The sequence below is a fragment of the Ptychodera flava genome, chromosome 14 (assembly GCF_041260155.1).
Source record: "Ptychodera flava strain L36383 chromosome 14, AS_Pfla_20210202, whole genome shotgun sequence".
In the NCBI taxonomy this organism is placed as follows: Eukaryota; Metazoa; Hemichordata; class Enteropneusta; family Ptychoderidae; genus Ptychodera; species Ptychodera flava.
In genome coordinates this window covers 17,466,297-17,488,246 of record NC_091941.1, presented here as the reverse complement: position 1 = coordinate 17,488,246, position 21,950 = coordinate 17,466,297, and the positions used below count along the sequence as shown (strand labels likewise).

At 38.2% G+C, this 21,950-nt stretch overlaps 3 protein-coding genes and 1 long non-coding RNA gene across 4 annotated transcripts in view; all 4 read right to left on the bottom strand.

Moving 5' to 3' along the window:
• Positions 1-718, bottom strand: part of LOC139149576 (sodium-dependent multivitamin transporter-like) — an 8,065-nt gene extending 7,347 nt beyond the window's left edge. The window contains exon 1 of the mRNA XM_070721398.1: positions 650-718. The gene's annotated coding sequence lies outside the window, so the exon portion shown is untranslated. The remainder of the gene's footprint in view (positions 1-649) is intronic.
• Positions 719-974: 256 nt separating this feature from the next.
• On the bottom strand, positions 975-2,640 carry LOC139149575 (uncharacterized). The gene is made up of 4 exons (XR_011556121.1): positions 2,489-2,640; positions 2,050-2,187; positions 1,695-1,780; positions 975-1,022 (listed from the first exon to the last, which is right to left on the bottom strand). It is a non-coding gene; the product is annotated as an uncharacterized lncRNA (long non-coding RNA).
• Positions 2,641-7,245: 4,605 nt separating this feature from the next.
• LOC139150611 (sodium-coupled monocarboxylate transporter 1-like) lies at positions 7,246-10,812 on the bottom strand. The gene is made up of 4 exons (XM_070723047.1): positions 10,683-10,812; positions 8,563-8,782; positions 8,147-8,264; positions 7,246-7,328 (listed from the first exon to the last, which is right to left on the bottom strand). The coding sequence occupies exons 1-4, from the start codon at positions 10,805-10,807 to the stop codon at positions 7,246-7,248; spliced, it is 546 nt and encodes a 181-aa protein (XP_070579148.1). The 5' UTR covers positions 10,808-10,812.
• A 2,483-nt stretch (positions 10,813-13,295) lies between these two features.
• On the bottom strand, positions 13,296-18,773 carry LOC139150672 (sodium-coupled monocarboxylate transporter 1-like). The gene is made up of 5 exons (XM_070723101.1): positions 18,561-18,773; positions 17,668-17,821; positions 16,624-16,729; positions 16,260-16,399; positions 13,296-15,664 (listed from the first exon to the last, which is right to left on the bottom strand). Exons 2-5 carry the CDS (start codon positions 17,796-17,798, stop codon positions 15,649-15,651), a joined length of 393 nt encoding a protein of 130 aa, XP_070579202.1. The 5' UTR covers positions 17,799-17,821; positions 18,561-18,773; the 3' UTR covers positions 13,296-15,648.
• Positions 18,774-21,950: the final 3,177 nt, after the last annotated feature.

Genomic DNA, 21,950 nt, shown 5'->3' with positions numbered 1-21,950 from the left:
ACTGACATAGATGGGAAGAAATCTTGAACAAAATACAGATTTCAGTGGCATCCAAAATGACCATAAAAATTTTGGTCATTTCAATTCTCTCTTGCAAATCTACTCGTTATCGTAGAATATACACCAAAAAGCCGAACTAGGACACAGTGTGAAATGTGCCGGGGACAGTTCTTGGTATTAAGACATTTTGCTGAGAAGTCAAGTAAGGAGTTGTGGTGGGATTGAGCATATCCATATTCTTCCACAGATCAAAGTGAATGTCATCAGGGAGAATTGGCCAGACTCCAGAGGCAACAATTGTCATTAGTGTCGTTCGGTATTGTTCAACTCGCTAGATAACATCGTTCTAATCGAGTTGTTTTAATGATGCTAACCCGTTCCCCTTGCCGCAAACGGATGATAATCCTGTGAGTCTCTTCTGGAGATTACGGACACCAATCAGGAAGTCTCTATCCTAATGTACACTCATGAATAACACGATTGGCTTATAGCACTTGCGAGCATACTGCCCTCTTACGCGGGGCAATTTTAGACAAGCTGTACCAGATGTGTTGAGGCGATTAAATGATACAAGGGCAGTAAAAATGGAAAAAAAAGACACAGATGAAACTTTGGCGATTTTATGACTGGTAGTTGTGTGGAGTTTTACCTGATCGGAAGAGCTGTATGGCGGTGTATAGCGGGGTTTGACATTGCCACCAACCACTTGCGATGGAAATACTGAAAAAAGAAACCGAATTGGGTTAGACAAATACTTGTAGTATTCCAGTTGAGATGCAGAGCACCTTTAAAACAACACTAAATTAGAGTAAAAACGTCATAATTGAAACATGAATTATGTCAATCACCAACTTGCAAGTTTTAAATTAAATTGTCTATTTCAACCCGGTTGTGTAAAACGCATAGCAGACTCTCTCAAGCCTAATAAGGACAAAACGATCGTGAAAAGTAAGTCTTTCGTGTCTCTTACGTACCGGATGGCAGAGTTGCATTTATGGCCGGCATCAACGGACTCGCTCGGTCTGAAAATTTGGAAAACTCAATAAATATGAATACTGGCTTAGCCTTATATGTAATTGCAATTTCAAATTTAACCATTTTGAACTGAAATATTGCACGCTAGAAAAACTTACTAGGGAAGTAAAGCGGTAGTAATGTTTGATTAATGACCTATTGGCAAAGTCTGGTCTTCGACGCAAGGAAGAAGGGGGATATTAGACCTTGAAAATGTAACATATCTATTTGTTACCAATTTTCGGTCTGCTCAGTAATGTGTCGTTAAACTTGTTCGGCAAGTTTGTTCGGAAACCACTCCATAATACCCTTATCGGATGGTGCTGAAAAGCGTCAAATTCATCATGGAAAAAAGTGATTTGAATTTTTTCCCTCGTGTATTGGCAAGGATCATAACCATCTCTAAATTAGCGACAGTAAGGAAGTGCAATATCATGTACAAATTTATACGTCAAGAATATTTATGATTGTACATATATAGATTCTGATCAACGCAGGCATTGAAGAAATATTTTATATTAGCTAGTAGTTTGTTTGTGCGTGTGAACAATTTTACTTTCTACTACAGTTCTATTTACTTTTTCTTCACGTCTATTGGCCGGGAGTCTGATTTAAATAAATAAAAGATATCAAAAAATATGATCGCTGATTCTCCCCGTCTATCTTCTAGAATAACTTACCATCGTAGAACGCGTAGAGCACTAATCCTGTTAGATATACCATGGAAAGAATCAAACACACGAAAGGTATGTTCAGCAGTACAGATCTAAGACAAGAGCGAAAATCATTGTCACCATGAATGCTGCTGAGTTTTGCAATGTTCTTGAGACATTTTGTCTATGTGCATGACGGATACATACATACATACATACATACATACATACATACATACATACATACATGCATACATGCGTGGAGGTTACATGCATCCATCCATCCATCCATCCATCCATACACTCGAGAGTATTTGTATCATTGGACGTTCTAACATGACATCCGATAGACAGTATTAGAACATACCGCTGAAACACTTACAGCTGTGCTTCTCTTAATGTTTTGGTCGCAATAATTCTCTGAACCGCAGTCTGACTGACATAAATAGCTAAAGTGTTCATTCCACTTCCAACTATCACGTTTTGGACGGTTAGTCGGGTAGTCGGGTCGAGCGAAAAGCTGCAAGGGAAAACGTATATAGTATAACAATGGCTATGCTTACATTCACAAAAGAATACACACTTTCTCATCACAGTAAGGGTTAGTACGAGTCACGTTCAACCATCTTTGTCGAGAAATTCGTATGGATAAAAGCCGTGAGCAAATTCTCCTGGTAACATACATACAAGTAACTTCCCTATAACCGTGTTGTAAATACTTTCCTATAATAGTGATGTAAATAATAGTACTAGACCATGACTGTTCATGGGCTTTTTTCCAGATTTTGATCAAGAGACATATGCGGTGCTGAAGACAACACCTTGTTGCCAGTCGTCCATGCTCGACGTTGTATTGCCAGACAGAGCCAAGACCACCGACTTCCAGGCAACCCATAACGACGATGGCTAACATGGAACCATAAATGACCAGAAATTGGAAAACATCTGTCCATATAACCGCCTTGATACCACCCTGAAAGAGACGAGAAAAACTCTTTCAGCGTACTTTCAGAGATGACACATTTCAAGATCTATAAGCTCATAACAAGAATACACGCACATCGGGCAAAAAATCTTCGTATCCTTCATGTTAGTCATAATAAATATTGCGTGTTTCTGTTAGCATACTCGCAGGAAAGAGGGTAGGTCGGCTTGGAACCTTTTTATTGTTTTAAACTTACTTTGATGTGACTCATCAAAAAAGTAACAAAACTTGACAAAATCATCCGTGAATTTTGTAATTTTTGAAAATGCGAAAAAATTAGATTCGGAGGGTTTTATACAGTGTAGATTTGGTTTATAGAAGCACATATTTCTTTTATTTTACCTAATTAGCCAGTAAGGTAGTGCTAACTTCCTTATAATTAAATTTTCCGGATTTTGCACATGACATACAGACACAAAGAATTGGACTTACTCATTCCTTCCTTCCCAAAAGTCGATTCAAAGTGCTTTCATGCTATTAAATCTCAGCAAGATTGTCATGCACTCCAAAGTGACATAAATGCTGTATACCATTGGAGTGTCAAATGGAGCATGTCTTTCAATACGACAAAATTTAACGTTCTCAGGTTTACAAGATCCAGAATACCTTTGTACATTGAGTATGTTATGAATAGCAAATGATTTTAATCTGTCAAGAAATACTGTGATGTACGTGTTTATCTTCGATCTACCCTAGACTTGAATACCCATGTCGATCACATTTGCATGAAGTCTGACAGATTACTTGATGTGATCAAGCGTATTTGCGGTTATAAATTTGACACAAACACTATTAGAGCTCTAAGAGCTCTTTATTGTTCGCGAATTTATAGCCACTTGGAGTATGGGAGTGTTGTTTGGACAGTATATTATAAACGAAATCTAGTCAAATTAGAAAGAACCCAGAAAGCAGCGACTATATACATGCTCAATTATCCTACTGGTGTTGATTTATACACAGAAATTGGTTTCTGTAGACCCTTTACCCCTGTCTTTACAAAGAGACACGCTCTGTCATAAACGTATTACTGGATTATATTCTATATAACTTGTATAGAGTTTTCATCTCTAACACTCACACCAGTCTCAATATTGATTCAAACACATTGCGATTTAATCGTGAGGAAATATGGTCAAACCCTTCTAAGGTTTTCATTGGATAAATCTCAATAAACAAATAATAATAATAAAATGTACATTGAAGTACTCCAAGAGACGGGCATATAGCTCAGCTTTCGAGTCGGCCCTGGCCTTGCTTATAATCATTGCATTGGTAAATCTAATGGTATAGCTTGCCTCTTGCCTGGTTTCTTGCCTGTGTAGCGCCCCTGCGTGATATGTTTTGATGCCATCACAATTCATGTACCGAAAGTATGTAAAAACAGCTCATCTCGTATCAGCGCCTACCACGTGGCCAAGATCTTACGACAAGACACGGTTACTGACCGCGGAGAACAAGATATAGCGATACCTTTAATTCATTATTGATAATACGTTGGGACAATCGAGAACAGGATATTTCATGGTGTGACCTTACTTTACTCAGAGGAACAAAGCCTGACTGAAATTCAGGTGCCGCCAACTAAGGTGTTCGTGCAAAAGGTGTTCGTACGCAATTTTTCAGCGGGCAAATTTCAAAACTAATCAGCGGGCGGGGAGAAAAAGTCAGTATTTACTGTGGGCGGGGAAGAAATTTCATTTTTTCAGTGGGCGGGGAGAAAATTTTTTGACAGTGGGTAACGAAAATACGGAGGGAGGGGAAGTCGTGCTTGATAGAACTTGTGGGGAGATGTAGGCTAAGCGCCTAACCTAGAGGGGCGCAATCTTCTAAGGTATAGTACTAACTGCTTTCAAGGTTTTGCGCTGTCTTTGATTGCCTAGAGGACATTAAGTGGGCAATGGGGAATGTCAGTAGTGAGAAGAGGGCAGTGGGGAGCTTGAATTGTTGTGGGGAGTGGGAGCGGGCAGACCTTAGATATTGGAGGGCAGTTGGCGTCAAACTTCAGTGGGAGGGCATTTTTCCCGTGTATGCTAGTGGGAGGGCAGTTACGAAGAGCTCTAATTTCCCCTTCAAATTTTAGGTCAAGGTAAAAAAAAGTAAAATCGGTATGTCATAGTATCTTTAATGTAAAAAGCAATTCGTCAACTTTGGTCTAGTCATAGACAGTAGAGGGGGAAGATGGTCTAGTCAAGACAGATAAATATCCCTAATTAGGAAAGTTCATTAAATATGCAAATTAGGAATTGGCTGAAGTAAAAAAGTTTAATGACTTTCAATAATGTTGTTTATAGTATCTTCAATATATGTTGCAAGATTCATCAACTTCAGTCGAGTCAATTCAGATATATATCCCTAATAAGTGAAGTTCATTAAATATGTAAATAAGGAATTGGCTGAAGTGAAATTGCTTAATGATTTTCAATAATGTTATATCATAGTATCTTCAATGTACATGCAAGTTTCATCAACTTTGGTCAAGTCAATTCAGATATATATATCTAATTATGAAAGTTTATTAAATATGCAAATAAGTATTTGGCTGAAGTAAAAATGCTTAATGACTTTCAAATAATTACAAAACTTCATGAAATATGCAAATGAGCTATTTATTAACTTGACACTGCTCAATGCTGCTCAGTACAATTGGATATTTATCAGATCAACATCTGTAGCAAGTTTCATCAAATTTAATGCTGTAATTTTGAGTAAAATGACTAATCACAAAGTTAATTAAATATGCTAATGAAGCCTTAATTACTCCACACAACTAAATGCTTTACACCACAATTAGATATCTGTCGGATCAGTATCTGCAGCAGATTTCATCACATTTGGTGCAATTATTTTGGAGTTATATGACTAATTACAAAACTTCATAAAATATGTAGATGAGCTATTTATTAACTTGACACTGCTCAATGCTTCTCAGTACAATTAGATATTTATCGGATCAATATCTGTACCCGATTTCACTGACTTGGGTGCCGTAATTTCAGAGTTATATACCTAATTACAAAGTTCATTAAATATGCAAATGAACCCTTAATTAACTTAACACTACTAATGCTTTACACCACGGTTAGATATCACTCGGATCTGTATCTGCAGTAGATTTCATCATATCTGGTGCAGTTTTATCGGAGTTATATGACTAATTACAAAACTTCATAAAATATGCAAATGAGCTATTTATTAACTTGACACTGCCCAATGCTTCTAAGTATAATTAGATATATATCAGATCAATATTTGTTGCACGTATCATCAAGTTTGGCGCAGGAATTTAAGAGTTATGTCACTAATAACAAAAGTTCATTAAATATGCAAATGAGCAGATAATTGACATGACACTCACAGTATCATCAAAATGCTCTGAGATTGTCATCTGTGAAAAGTTTCATGAAATTTTGTGCAGTATTTCTTGATATATGTCTACACTGTCATTACCGTCTTCTTAGGGATACCATTGTACGGAAAAACGATATTGCATAACTTCATTAATATGCAAGCCACACTAGCCAAACTCTATTCAGTTCTTGCAGTAGCATATGCTACTTGTCTACCAAAGCTGACTTGAATCCGTTCAGGCGTTTTTGAGTTATCGTGTAAACAGACATACAGACAGGCAGACAGACACACTCACTAACACACACACACACACACACACACACACACATGGACAGATAGACAGACATCGCTATGACATTAGCCCACGTGTTCACACACGTGAGCTAATGAACCCCCACGCACGAGTGATAGATCAGAACAGAATTGGTAAAGTTTGAAAGCCCGAATGTCTGTCCCCAAGGCGTGTTCTACCTTTAAGTGAGATATAATATGTCTACTATCGGTGTTTGTGTTCGAGAATGTTAACAATGTATTAGGTGTGGAAGTACAGTGATGTTACTTACTATTGCCGTATAGAAAGTACAAACAACACCTATTATAACAGTCGTTTTCCACATTTCGAATTTCTGAACTGTAAAAAGAAAAGTCACAGAAGGAACTGCTTTAGTACAGTGTCCTGCAGAGTGAAGCAAAGCATGGGTGATTATGTATGATAATTGTGGAAAGTCAAAGACATTAAGCCTTTGAGTGCTATAATTTTTCCGCTAAAATTTTAGTGCAACATGTAAAACTTTTATGAATTTTTCTGTGATTCATTTGATAGTTTTTGACCAAATATACATTACATTCCATTGGCTAAAAACGTCTTATAAAAATATATTGATTTTGGCATATTTGTTAAAGGCAACAAAAACTGACTTTGGCGCTCAAAGGGTTAATTCTCGAAGGATCTTCATTGGTCAGTTTTTTGGACCCGAATACATGCGAGCCTTTAGTGTGTAATTTGATTATTGCAGGAGATAAATCTTAAAGTGGCACTCACACTTGGTAACATTTTTAAAGCACATTTTTTAATGCCAACGGTCCTTATTTGACGACGCGACTGCGCGCGGATCGCGAGATATCGATAAAAACATGTCTTCAAAAAGGTAAAAGTTTGAATTCCTGTGGCCCACCTAAATTCAGCTTCCGAACATCGAACGTTCGGCATTGACGCCATTGTCAACTAAGCTATGGAGTACGAGTCTACGCTGACGCTGCTGTACGCCACAGTACCACTGGCGTCGGTGATCGGTCATAGCCTCTTGGAGAAAGCTGAGTCTTACTGACTTGGCGTATAAACGAAAAGCAATTTTTGCTGATTCCACCAGAATTGGCAAGGTGACTAGCACAGTTACGTGCGGTTTCGTTGATACATAGTGGCCGCCGCGTGATATGCATAGACGCATTCCAACGCGCGCATACCACGCGCGCGGCGTACTGTGTGGCAGACGACAAAATGTAGTCATCGGAGGCGGCTAATATTTGACATGTAAAAACTGATGTTTATGTGGTATGATTAAAAATATAATGCAACCGATTTAGAATAATGAAAACGACAAAAACTCAGGAGAAGTTTTAGGAAACTTACCTGAGGTAAAGGCATAATAACTGTATATAAAGTCTTTGCAGTGGAAAGTAAATTAGGCTAATTGCGTCGTTCGAAACTTATTGTAGACTCCCTAGAATATCGTCAATCAGCACAACAACAAACCTTCGGGGGATTTCGAGTCAAAATTAGAACGATCGTAAAACTTCGGGATGTGAAAAATACGCTCGGGAAATGACATGTTTTTATCGATATCTCGCGATCCGCGCGCAGTCGCCAAGTCAAATATCGACCGTTGGCATTAAAAAATGTGTTTTAAAAATGTTACAAAGTGGGAGTGCCTCTTTAAAAGCCAGCAGATTCTTTTTTACCCATAAATTTCACTCTTTAAAATCACGATGCATGCCCGTGAAAGGCAAATGTAAAAAGGTTTGATAGTGTTGATGGATTGCGATTCAGTATAAGAAATAGTAGTAAACATTTTGCATACTGTACAGAAACCTTTATATTAGATTGAAATCGACAAGTCTAACGCTTGACTCGATGACAAAAGCTTACCTGCTTCGAAAGCCAGTGCCGGTCCTAGCAGGCAGAAAGAGATGTACAATATTTCACGCAAGATAAACAGAGCAGATGCTAACAGACGTAGCCAATTGTTGAACCGAAGACTCAGATACTTACAGAAGAAACAAAAAAGCAAACAAACAAACACACATACAAATAAAAATCCTAGGAAGAATAATTATTGTACTTTTTTATATCTGAGAAAAATTGATGTCAACGACATCATCCCCTTATTCCTTATAGGTCATTTTTTGGTCATTGCTTTTGGTTGGTAAGGATGATAATTGAAAAAATGTGCTAATATTCAAATAGTAAACTTTAAAATAAACTTATGTACAATCAGTCTTTTGAGGTAACTTCCTTGTTTGACCTGCCATGCTCTACGTCATCAATGAAAACATATCACTTACCTCATAAGAACTATTCAGCTTCAAGCCATGGTAAACAGGTACAAGAACGGCAGAAAAGAAAGGGAAGGCCCAGAACGCTGACAGAATACCCAGGGAATACATATAACCGTTGGCGTACACTTCAGCAGGACTTCCCAGGAAGGTGATTGGCGACATGAAGGACACTAAGAATGACATGGCGACCGGCAGTGCGCGCATGGTACGATCAGCTACAAGGTAGCTAGAATAGAAAAAAACAACAACACGTAGGACAATATTGTTTGAATTCAACGCTTCCTATGTGTGGCAAAATATATTATTGTAATGAGTTTTATTTGTTCCATATCAGGTTTAGTGGAAGAAATCGAAACATACCAGCATCAGAAGTGACATGGTCAACTTGAAGGCTCAAGAAGTAGTACGAGCCTCGACATTAAAGACTAAAACTTTGCTAAAACTTTCCTTAAAGGAGTTTTAACAATTCCGTTCTGAAGTCAAGAATACAAATCAGGCGTGATCATGCAAAGGTCGGAAATAGACAAAGAAATGGAAATGGCAGCTATCTCTGTGTTATTGTATGAGAAAAAATTGTTTCACAAGAACATGAACGCGAAAAGTCTATAGTACTCCACGAGCTTTACAATGAGCCCCTCAAGTGGCAGGCCAAAACTATACCGTAAAAGTTGGAGAGTTCGAATATCTGTTCCAGAGACGGATTCGTATGAGTACCCGGTTAATAAAGGTGTAAATCAAGCTGTGAAGCACAACTCAATGAGAGGTCGACCTTCAACCTTCGACATTGTGTTGTCCTTGAGTTGCATATCTGACCCGCTTATTGGTCGAAAAGACTCTCAAAGCGACAGTCGTTGCCTTTACAGTAAATGCCAGTCACTATGGGGAATGGTTGGGCAACGTCCTTGAACGCCGCTCCAAGATTACGAATACAATTCTGCCTAACAATGTATCACATAAAAACAAACAAACAAGCGAACAAAAAAATCAAGCACACAGATTGTTAATTGAGTTACTCAAAGCAACAACTACAAAAATGAACGAGATACCACCAAAGTAAACAAAATCAAACCAAGATAAGGCACAACAAAACAAACACAAAAACCCAAACGAACAGACAAACATTTTTTTTCTACCGAAGCAAACACAATCCCTGATCTGTTAATGATAAACCTTGCGCTGAAAAGTATCGGGATAACTAATGTAGGCCTACACTATTTAAAAATTGGTCAAATATTTCCACTTTCGCCAACCTTAGGGTGAATACATGACTGGACACAGAAAGTCTGAAAATTTGCGCAAACGTTCTCAAAGGAACCTACAAACCTTTCTTTTTGATTGTCAAAAATGCCTAAAATTCAACGACATTCTTAACACCACTATATCATATTGCAACCTCAGTTGTGGAGAATTACATTGCGGCTCTACAATATCTTTATCCTATTCTTGTTGCATGATTTTTGCTGGTCCTCTGAGACTTTCTTAAAAAGTTTGTTGACCCTTAAATGTTGACGTAATTCACTGTGTCAAGTATTTCCTTCTTCAATCGAACAGTCAATCAATCAATCAATCACTCAATCAATCAATCAATCGATCGATCGATCAGTCAATCAATCAGTCGGCCAATCAATCAATGAACAAGGTATCAAACTGTTGTTTGTCTTAATGGATGCATCTTTTCTGTCAAACTATGGGATTGAGCGAGCCTTGTTGGAAATTGGGAGTAAGCGAAACGATTGTGGCTTTTTCTGAATGCCATCGTGAACCTCGCATACGACAAACCCCCGGATCACATAAATATTAAAACCATTTAGTGCAGACGATTTCAAATGTTACAGCCAATGGACTCTATTTCTTGCTTTATAACATACAAGGTGTAAACACCTTGTATATGTCAAATGACTATGACTCCGATTTGTAAGCTCGTTCCTGCCAAATCTGAGATTTACTGCAACAGTCAGCTTCGATTCAACATTGCTGAATATAAAAAATCCGCGGCGATACATTAGACGCACAACTGTACACCATACAGATAACATGAGAATGTATAGTACAATGAGTCTGAACGCGTGTAGCGATATTTTTCTGTATTATGGCAGCGAGGAATTGCGAATGTAAGTAGTTCATACCGAGATGTAGTGTGTTGACCTCCTTTGGCAAATGCCTGATACAATCCCATGGCAACTGGTACAGCCAGCACCAATCCAAAAATGACATAGTCCAAAGCTCCAAATGGCACGGCATCGGTCGACATTTTGAAGAGTTAAGTTAAAAAGGTTGGTCAGATTTTCTATCGGTCGAAGATCAACCAAAGTGATTTATCATCAAACGACTTATTGTCTACTTAATAAAATACTCAAGAAATGTTACATGTATCTCACTTTACACGTTTGCCTTCAACATTGAGAAAGGTCAATCTTTCGACAGACTGTTGCGAATCAAGAGCTTTGTTGTGTGTGTTGGAGAGAGAAGGATGTGAACAGAAATCTCGAATTAAAGGTGATCTAATGTAACGATAGCAATCTACAGGGAATGGACCGGTCTCTCTGTTTTTGACACAAGTTCAAACTCTCACGGCATTGTGCCGGCCTACAATCGTTGATCGCTTGTTCATTGTGTGCGGGCGCCGTCATTATCTACCTACTCGATCACGAAGGTCTGCAAAAATCATGCCACAGCATGTTCGAAGTAATGTATCACGATAAAATTTTATAGGTAAGACAATTTTATGCATTTATGTTTATGTGATAAATTTACACGTGATGAGAAGATATGAACAATATCAGTTTGAACGTGTTTCTTCTGTAAGAATCAAGCGATGGTGATGCAATGAGATGTAGTCTATAATTAGTGGATTGATATATATTCCCTGACAACAGGTTACCAATATGTATCGCAAAATCGACCTATTCCGACAAAAATTATGTCGGAGGCTCGCAGGCACCCACAGTATATCCCACTGAAGCTGTGTCGCCTAACCTCGCCCCCGAAAAAAGACACACAACCGAAGCAAACAAAAAGTAGTCATATTTATCTCTGTCTTTACGAACAGTTGGTTGGTATCTGATTAAAGCTTTGGTAGAGATGGCGACGTTTCCGCCTTCGCTTTCTACTCGCCGTACAAGTTTTCGTTAGCTTTCGGTCTCTCCTCTGCAGATGAAGGGAGATATACGCCATCTTTGCAGTTGATTTTAATGAGATTAAGTGGAAAAATACTCTCGCTTTTTTCTCTGACCGTTTCCATGAAGATTATGGTAGAGAAAGCCGGATTCCCTGACTTCACAGAAACGTTTACACTTCATTTTAGGGCGTTTTAATTTTTGATATTGTCAGGGGCTCGCACGAAATCAGGACTCGTTCGTCTTTTAAAATAAGACCCTCCCTAGTTCCCCCTTCTAACGTGTTACCCTTATTTTTCCCATTCCGTAAGACATGGCCCCAACTCGAAATTTGAAAGTTTGATGCAACTAACAAACCAATCATTCAACCAACAAACTAACAGACAAACAGAAACAGAAAGGAAACGAACAGCGATAGAGACTACATCATTAACTTGAACCGCCAAAGTAACTAAAATTAAGCATGATGTATGTACGTAAACGGGCACACACTCATTGCGTATAGAAAGCAGCACTTTAAAATCTTTTCATATACATATGCGGTGGTCAAACTGAATCAAACTAATAAACGCGTTCCATGCATTTTAATAACAGCTGCCCAGTACGAAGCGGCCGCTGCAGGCGCGGGTTCAACAACCTGGCTCACCACAATATATCGGCCGTCTAACCGAACAGTGAGTCGATAACATCATATCGAAGAGTAGACAAATTAATCATTCCTCTCATTTTATATGCGTTTTACTCCAATTTTGATGACAAAATAGATGTGAGGACCTGATTTCATCTTCGGCATAGTTACAATTCCACGCTACATATAGGCCATGATGATAAGCTGAACGCTGGGTGTTTTCCAGCTGTCTGTTGCATTGCTTGGTTCTACAAATGCTTACTAGCAATTAGGACGTTTTGAGCTAAGAGATTTTGTACCTTCGTCTCTACGCGCTGCCAAAATTCATCAGACAGTATACACATATAAGAAGGCAATGTTTCGACACCTCACAATCAAGCTAAAGTTGTAAAGCATGGGACACCGAACAAAAGGTATCGAAATTGGAATATACAAGGAACTATGAACGTTTATTTCTCTCTAGCGAGTTGCCACTTCGGGGTTGCGATCAACTCTTCCGGATTTCTCATGAAAAAAGGCTACTTAACTCGACGGCTAAAACTTTATCACTCGAGGGCGCCCTATATAGTATACGAAATGATTGAGCATAAACTGTGTCAAAAGAAGCTACTTAGAATACTTGATACTCTAGTAGTACTTTGCATACAAAAATCAAGACTAGAAAGAAGCTGTCGAGTTACAATGTTGTCTTGTATTTAGAAAATATTTACATCAGATCATTGCAACACTTTATCGTTGCGTTGTGTTTTCCGAAAAAAAGAGGATTCATAGTTGAAGTAACCACATAATATTACTTCTCTTTATGAAAGTAATAAAGACAGAATACTGGTGATTTTTGCAAACTTGAATTTACTCTTAAAGAACAGCAGAATTTGTATTGCATAAACATGATATTATAGTTATTGTCATTATTATTAAACTTATTACTGTCGATAACTTGTTCGGCCAATAAGGCTGATCTTTCACGACGATAAACATTTACAAAAGTTAAAAGTACAATATAGTATGAAAACAAACACCAACATACCAGAAAACGTACTTGGGAAAAACAGCAAACACGACAACAAAGCAGAAGCAAAGTACACTTTACAGCTGATCAATGAGACTTTTATAGAAATGCGACTTGAATTAAGGGTTGGTCTATTTTTTAAAGACAAAGGGAGGTCGTTCCAAAAAAAGGGCACCTGAATAAGTAAGGCTTTTCCTCATTATTTCTGTTCGAATTTTTGGCAAATACATTTAATGTGATTCCAAGTTAAGCGCATTGACCTTGACGAATGGACATTTGCACGTTGGAAAAGATTCTGCAGATATTTTGGACACGTGCCATCGACAATTTTGAATATCTGGAAACCTTTGTGATATTTTAAGCGATCACTTAGTGGAAGCAGTCCAAATCTCTTAAACAGCCGAGTAGTTTGTTGGTCCCATTTGCCCCCACATACCATACGAATGGCTTGCTTTTGTAACTTTAAAAGTTTGTTACAGTTCGACTGGTCACAATTTCCCAAAACAACAGCAATAGTCCAAGGTTGATTCTAAATAACATGTACAGAATAATCTCCGTGTACTAGGGGTAGGGAATGACGTGTTCGTCGTAATAAAGCTACATGACAAGATAATTTACCACATAAGGAAGTCACATGACTTATCCATGATAGATTACAATTCAGAATTACTCCTAAGACTTTTTCACCGACAACATATGTTAATGAGTCACCATTTGAAAATAAATCCAGGTTTGACTTTGGTAAGCGAGATTTTTTCTGATGAGAGGTGATTAACAGAGTTTGTGTTTTTGCTGCATTATCCAGCATTCTGTTAGAATTACACCGGGATGACAGATTTCCTAGGTCAACTGAAGTTCGACAATTGTTTTTCTTGACGTGTGCAAGGCCGAGTCATTTGCATACATGTAAACATTAATCTGCTAATATAACGGCGTGTCATTGATGAAAACAGGAAAAAACAATGGCCCTAATACGGAACACTATGGTAATCTGCACAGAACATGTACAGATTTTGAACTGCTGGTCCTTCCACAGACATTCACAATTTTTCTGCGATCATATAGATAAGAAGTGAAGAATGCGATGGTTTACTTAGAACAGCGATAGTAGTTTAATTTATGGAGAAGGACGCAATGATCTACAAGATCAAATGCTTTCCGAAGATCGATAAAAAACTAAGCCAACTAATTTAGCATCATCAATGGCTGCGCGCCACTGATCCCCTTCATCGAGCAATTTGAGTAAAGAGCTCTGACATAAATGACCATGGCGAAAACTGGACTGTCCGGGAAACAGCAGTTCTCAGTCTGTCAGTAAGTTATAAAAGTGTATAAGGATATGCCTCTACAAAACTTTTAATAAACTTGGGAGAACGGAAATAGGTCTGTAATTTTTGACACACAGTCTAGAACCCGATTTGAAGATTGGAACAATATTTGCAATTTTCCAGATACTAGGAAAAGAACTTCTATGAATACAAGTGTTGAAATTTTGGTCAGAGAGAGAGAGAGAAAGTTCAATTGCACCAGCAGCAAATTTGAGAAAGTTTGGATGTAGCCCGTCAGTCCATGGATTTATTGATATTCAATTTGACGGGAGATTGTTCAAGAAGTTTACGTCACTCGGGAGAAGCTCTTGCACAAACTGTTTAATTTTTTCAAAGAAGTGTTCATTTGTTTGCTCTGATTTAGAAGTGATTAGTCCAAGATTAGCAAAATAAAATCATTAAATTTATCAGCGATCTCACTGGGCTCAGTGTACACTTGTCCACCGCCTTCATGAGTTATGCCCTGGGTATGTTACCAAAGCTTTATACTCCAAGTTGTGACTTGTTTTTTTTATGATTACAGGAAGGAGAACTTCAACATCCTTGATCCTACAATGCGCAGGTGCCAAAATTACAGCTTGTCAGTGTTCATGTACTACTTATCAATTGCACACGTAAATGAAGGGGTGGTCCAGGGGTGAGCAACTCCATGCAATATTTGATGGCACTCGAAGTATTACCAATTCCTGCAATCTATATTCCCTGTCACACATGCGTATAAGCTGGACATCTGGAAAAGAAAATTCACAGGTCCAGGCAAACATGACTCTCATAGACCCTGGACCACCATGTGCGGGATTCTAGTCATGCGCTTTATCAAGAAAATAAAAAATCTTGCCAGACTAATGATCAAATCAAGTGTAACAAGTTTTTCCAAATGGGATACACGATGCCAATAACTCTTCTGGATATTTACAACCATTCCATTCGTTTCCATTTCTTATGCTACTTCATAGAAGACAGATGTGAAAAAAACACCTTTACTCAGTTTTGGGTATATGACGAACAGCTTTACTCGGCTTTAGACCTGTAAAATAAATTAAGAAACGTAAAGCTTGAAAGTTTATTTTGAAAATAAAAAAGGTCAGTACAGGCCTTCATTGCATGTATTTCATTGAATCAATCGGACGCTTCGGTGCCTTGACCGAAAACACATGATGAACATACATTATATTTTTATTTTTCTGACAGATCGATCATTATAGTCCGGCGAACATAAAAGACTTGGGACCTGGCTGACTTTAGTTTTGAAATGTATGAACTGAGGATGGAAATTTATGAATGTAACCAAGACCATAATTTAATCACAAAATGAGCACTACCACACAATGTCATTATACAACTGTCGGCTTATTCCGCGGTCCATGGTTGAAACCAACGGGAAAAATTCCGCAAGTGAAATTCGCATCTCTCTTACTGTATCGATATGAGAAAGAGCAGCCTCATACTATATTACATGTGACAATTTTGATTACATTAAATGAGAAAACAGGCTTGGATACAATGAGATATCCCGAGCAATCTTAAAGTTTTCTCCGAAATGAAAAAAAAATCAAATTCAGTAGGTCCAAGTTTCTGTTCTTTGACCTTGCATGCCACAGTTTATATGGAAATGTAATTACCTCAGGAATGTGGCGAGTAACATTTGGTCAACCACTTTTCCTCTTTCCTCTGGAGATATCAACCGGACAACTTCGCTGCAGATTATTCCGACGACCATAGTGGTTAGACAAGTCATTGAACTGTACCACATGAAGGACAACTGTTTACAAATAAATGTCAAATATAAACTATGAAAAGTTAAATATGTCATTAAATTTTACGTTTTTATTGCCAAAGTCAAAGTAAGAAGACATTCAGTAGAAACATTAACTTTGAGGGCTATTTACGTGCATCCTGGAGAGTTAGGCTAACTAAAAACAATTTGGTCAAACCATTGTCAATTAAAATTTATTGTATAGATATTTGTAATATTGGCTGTTTTACCCGATATACAGCTGAAACCGAGTCAATTTCGTTCTGGTACACCCTGCCACCAACCGATATCCAAATACCAATTGCAAACCCAATTATTAGCCCAGTCAGCATTCCTCTGTTGACAATATACGTATAAAATGAAATGTTAAAAGTAGTCGTATTAATTCTGAAATATGCAAAGTTTTACGTTGCGTACTTTGTGCACATGTAAGTACACCTGTCTCTCTGTCCGTTCTCCTGTTCACCCATCCGTCTTTCTGTGTGACTGACTGTCTGTCTGTCTGTCTGTCTGTCTTTGTGACTGATGAAAGTAGGTAAATAAGTATGTGTATATAAGTATTTATGTGTGAGTGTGTACATTTTATTATTATACACCTACTGCCGTAACTTATGGGAGTTTGACCATCCAATAACTTTCCGTATTTTGTATAGTACGCGGAGTCCCGAATACGGGAGACGCGCGACGCGCAATTTTCAGGGGTTTGTAGCAATTTTATTTCAACAATCGCGCGCGTTCCACTCATATCGCGCGTACCGCGTCCTTCAAAATTTACCATAGAAATAGTTTATACGGACGATTAATGGAGGGAGGTGTATAATAATAGGGTTATACACAAAATACGGCTCTGTATGGACTCGGGCTCAGTGATGACGTATTGGACGAGCCGAACGTCACTCACTGAGCCCTCGTCCATACAGGGCCGTATTTTGTGAATAACCCTATAGTATTAATAATGCGTACATACAAACCAAAAATGAACGACTAAATAATTGTTGCTACGATTTACACAACTATATGCTTAGAAGTTTACAACTTTCCGCATTAGAAACACAAAAGAATCGCCAACACATTTAATTGCAGTCATGCAATGAATTCTCAATAGTAGAGAAATTGATCGAATCATATTTTGATTTACTGCATCAGTTGTTAGGGCAGTCTATGGTAGATAATGGATATTTTTGGCTTACGTGATTGAACGTATATCTACTCATCCATTCTAACTATTGAATTATCTAACATGTTTTCTGTCTTCTGCGCAGGAGATTACTCACTTGCCATTCGCTCTTCTGTACAGCACGCCTGTCAAAAACAGTCCCGTCACGGGTCCTGCGACGACTCCGAGAACCAAGTTTGCCATAGTGACAAAGGTGCCCATAGAGGCAGCTACAAAGGCGAGACCCATGCCGCATGAACCGTAAACACACGCTGAAACAAAAGGAATTACAGGGACAGTGATTGCAGGACAGGGCAAGACCGACCGACTGTAAAGCGATTAAAGTGGATCTGAACATACACACCAAAAGTGCTTGCTTCCCTGTCTTATTTCTCTCTAGATGTCGATATTCGTACTTGTTAAGTTCTGCGCGAAATTACCGAGAAATATATAAAACCGCCCCTCGGCAAAGTGTATGCATGCTAATCCCTAGCGTTACTAACACTTTACGTGTACTGTCGTTTTCAGAAAAGACATGTAGTGTGTATTAACAAAGTGTACAAAGATTTGCTCGTCTACTTTGCTGTTTGGCTAGTCGGAACTTTTAAACTCTGTATGTTAACTTATTGATTTAAACCACAGGTACATGTAAAGTATACACACTATGGTAAAAGTATGTTCATTTGGTTGATATCATGCGTGCTTGCATGCATACAAACACACTCACATACATGAACATATGTATATATAACAAAATACAAAAATACGTGCACACATACATACATACATACGTACATACATACATACATGCATGCAAGCACGCACGCACGCACGCACGCACACACACACACACACACACACATACATACATACATACATACATACATACATACATACATACATACATACATACATACATACATACTAGTACATACTGTGTAAAATGCATATTGCCGACCGCAGTAAACGACTAGGACATGTAAAACACTATGTCACTGCGCATTCACTTACCAAGACATTTTGACAATAAAGTATCCCGCCTGTCATTCTCACGTACGGAGTATCCGCCAACACGCGCTCTCCATCCACGGAAAGGCTTTATGAAATCTTGTAATGTCACGGCTGTGATAGCATTAATACTTGAGGATATTGAACTAGTTTAAACAGAAAAATCAATATTTAGTAGTTTTTAGTAAAGAGATTGATAAACAACTATACCACAGTTTCGCCACTCTTGGTAAAAGGTAATGTTACAACCAAGTGTCACCGTTATAGTCTCTGTCTTCTGTTCTTGTATGGAATACAAGTATTTCGTTAAATGTATAAGGGAGCGGTCATTATTTACGGCCTGGGAGGGGGTCGGAGGAATCTTAGGGGTCGCTCAAAAACTTGAAAGCTATAAGGGGGATGCTCAAAATGTGGAGAGAAAGAAGGGAGGTTAATCAGTTTTTGGGCAAAATAAATTGAAACACCTCTCAGATAGCACCATTGCACACATCAATTTCTCAAACTTTTCGATGCGAGACGGGGGCGCCCCCGTCTCATGCTCTCCCCTTTAGGTGTTCTAATAGTTTTACTAGTAAAAACCTAATTGAAAGCACCTCTCAGATTGCACAAGACTGCACCATTGCACACATCAATTTCTCAATATTTTCCACGCAAAATATGGAACACCCCTTCTGACACTTCCCCCTCAGCCTCTAGCGATTTCTCACCCATGTACTTTAAAATTCTGCCCAGTGAGATATCCTAGTGAAACCCTAACATGATAACCATCCCAATTAAACAATATATGGTTGGATACTGGTTACAGCATGAGCTTTTATATCTTTATTCTGTTGTTACTTTGAATTTCATTTTGTTGGTTTCACCTTTTTGAACCGTCATGAGATAACCGATGATAATATAGGAGGGTACTGCGAGATTTGAAAGGTATTTACTATTGCTGTATTTTTTGTAAATTTTACAAATACATGTATTGATATTTAACTTTCTAACTGGGGGGGGGTCTGTGTTAAAGATGAGGGTACTGATCAATGTATAGGTGATAACAAAGGCAAAGAATGTATGTATGTATGTATGTATGTATGTATGTATGTATGTATGTATGTATGTATGTATGTATGTATGTATGTATGTATGTATGTATGTATGTATGTATGTATGTATGTATGTATGTATGTATGTATGTATGTATGTATGTATGCATGTGTGTATGTGTGTATGTACGTATGTATGTATGTATGTATGTATGTATGTATGTATGTATGTATGTATGTACGTATGTATGTATGTGTGTATGTGTGTATGTATGTATGTATGTATGTATGTATGTATGTATGTATGTATGTATGTATGTATGTATGTGTGTCTTTATGTATGTATGTATGTATGTATGTATGTATGTATGTATGTATGTATGTATGTATGTATGTATGTATGTATGTATGTATTCTTATTCCAATGAAACGTGCATCACATTTTTTTAAAATTTTACTACTTATCCAACAAGCGCCAATTGCAGGATGAGGAACCCGTAAGCCACTACCAAATGGAGCAATGAAGAATAAAGTGCCTTGCTCAGGGGCACAACACCGTCCTGGAGTCTCGAACTCACCATCCTTTGACAGGTGGTCCGTTACTGTAGACCTCCCGGGTCTCAAACTCCAACTCACCCTCCTCCGATAGTGAGTCCAGTACCAGAACAGCTGCCGCACAGTACCTAGCTGACCTTGACATCAGTCCAGGCTAAGTGAAGCTGTCAATTTCAACGTTCATCGGTCGTTGATTATTTATTATACTTGCCTTAGAGATCCCGCTGTTATGCACGCCATGAAAAGACCTTGCATTCCAGGAATACCACCAAATTGAGAACTGACGAAAAACACCAATATCTAAAAAGTAAGTAGTAGGGCGAAAACGTACACTTTTTAATGAATGTGAGGGTTCTCTCAAAGGATCAGTTTTCTTCAGAAGTACATAGATGAGTAGACTGGAACATACCTTGAATTAAAACAAACACGATTCTCTTGGCATCTAAAATGACCATAAAAATCATGTCATTGACCTTGTCATTGTCAATTCTCTGTTACATATCTGATCGAGATCATAAAATAAATATCAACAAGAAAGCGGAATACACAATATAAAAGAAGCCAGTGAAGGTAAGTTCTTGGTATTGAGGCACTATACTCGATAATGGCGTCTGGTGTTGTGATGGGAGAGAGGAGATTCCGTTTCGTAGATAGAGAGATAAAAATTAATATCGCCATGACAAGGAGAATTGGTCAGATTCCAAAGGTAACAATGGTCATTAGTGCCATCCAGCATTGACCAACTTGCTTAGATAACATCGTAGTGGCCGAGTGGCTTTGATGATGCCGGCCTTTACTCTCAAACCAGCTGTAAGATTAAGCGTGCAGGTCTCTGCTTGAGACCATGTTGACGAATAAAAAGTCGGTATTCTCTCAGAGAATAGGTAGACTAAAAGGGACCATGTGATTGGCTTATAGCACTTGCGAAGCGAGGGGAAATTGTACATGTAGATACGCTGTTTCTACCATTAGGAGTGTTTACGGATCTCTCGATTTAATTGTACAAGGCTAGCTAAAATAAAAAAAGACACAGGGGAAACTTGAGTAGAGCTTTACCTGATCGGGAGAGCTGTATTGCGGAGTGTAGCGGGGTTTTACATTGTCACCAAATTCTGAAAATTCTGGAAATTCTGAAAAAATGACAACGGACGGGGTTAGTCAAATAATAGTAATATTCCTGTCGAGATGTAGGGTGCCTGTTAAATAATTCTCAGGCGCCCTAATTAAAAGAAGTGATTTTGTCAGTTATCAACTTTTAAGTTTTCAAACAACAAAATAATTTGATGGTCTTGTTAGCTCGTGATATGTGTAAAATATGTGGACAAATAAACAGACACGATTCCGTGAATGTCTATTTTAAAATGCCTCGGTCATTGTCTCGACCCGGTTGTGTAAAACGCATAGCAGACCCTCTCAAGCCTAATAAGGACAAAATGATCATGAAAAGTAAGTATTTCGTGTCTCTTACATACCGGATGGCAGAGTTGCATTTAAAGCCGGCATCAACAGACTTGCTCGGTCTAAGAAATATGAAAAAACTCATCAATATTAACACTGGCATGGCTCGCGGTGAATGTAGTCGTAATTTCAGGTCTACCCATTTTGAACTGAAATTTTGCGCCCGAGGAAAACCATTGGAAGTGAAGGGAGGGATTAGTAACGTTGGATCAATGACCAATCGGCAAAGTCTAGTCTTCGACGCAAGAAATAGGGCGATATCAAGGTAATTATGTCCTTGTTACAAAAATTCGGTCCACACGGTTATGAATTGTTGAACTTGTTTTGCGCCTTTTGCTTTATGAGAGCA

Coding starts and splice junctions, on each gene's coding strand:
- LOC139150611 (XM_070723047.1), bottom strand. CDS start 10,807: ATGTCGACCGATGCCGTGCCATTTGGAGCTTTGGACTATGTCATTTTT. Junction 8,783..10,682: donor GGTCAACACACTACATCTCG/GTATGAACTACT, acceptor TTTCTATTCTAG/CTACCTTGTAGCTGATCGTA. Junction 7,329..8,146: donor GGCACTGGCTTTCGAAGCAG/GTAAGCTTTTGT, acceptor TTATACGCCAAG/TCAGTAAGACTCAGCTTTCT.
- LOC139150672 (XM_070723101.1), bottom strand. CDS start 17,798: ATGGGTCTCGCCTTTGTAGCTGCCTCTATGGGCACCTTTGTCACTATG. Junction 16,730..17,667: donor TACAGAAGAGCGAATGGCAA/GTGAGTAATCTC, acceptor TATTGTCAACAG/AGGAATGCTGACTGGGCTAA. Junction 16,400..16,623: donor CGGTTTCAGCTGTATATCGG/GTAAAACAGCCA, acceptor ATTTGTAAACAG/TTGTCCTTCATGTGGTACAG.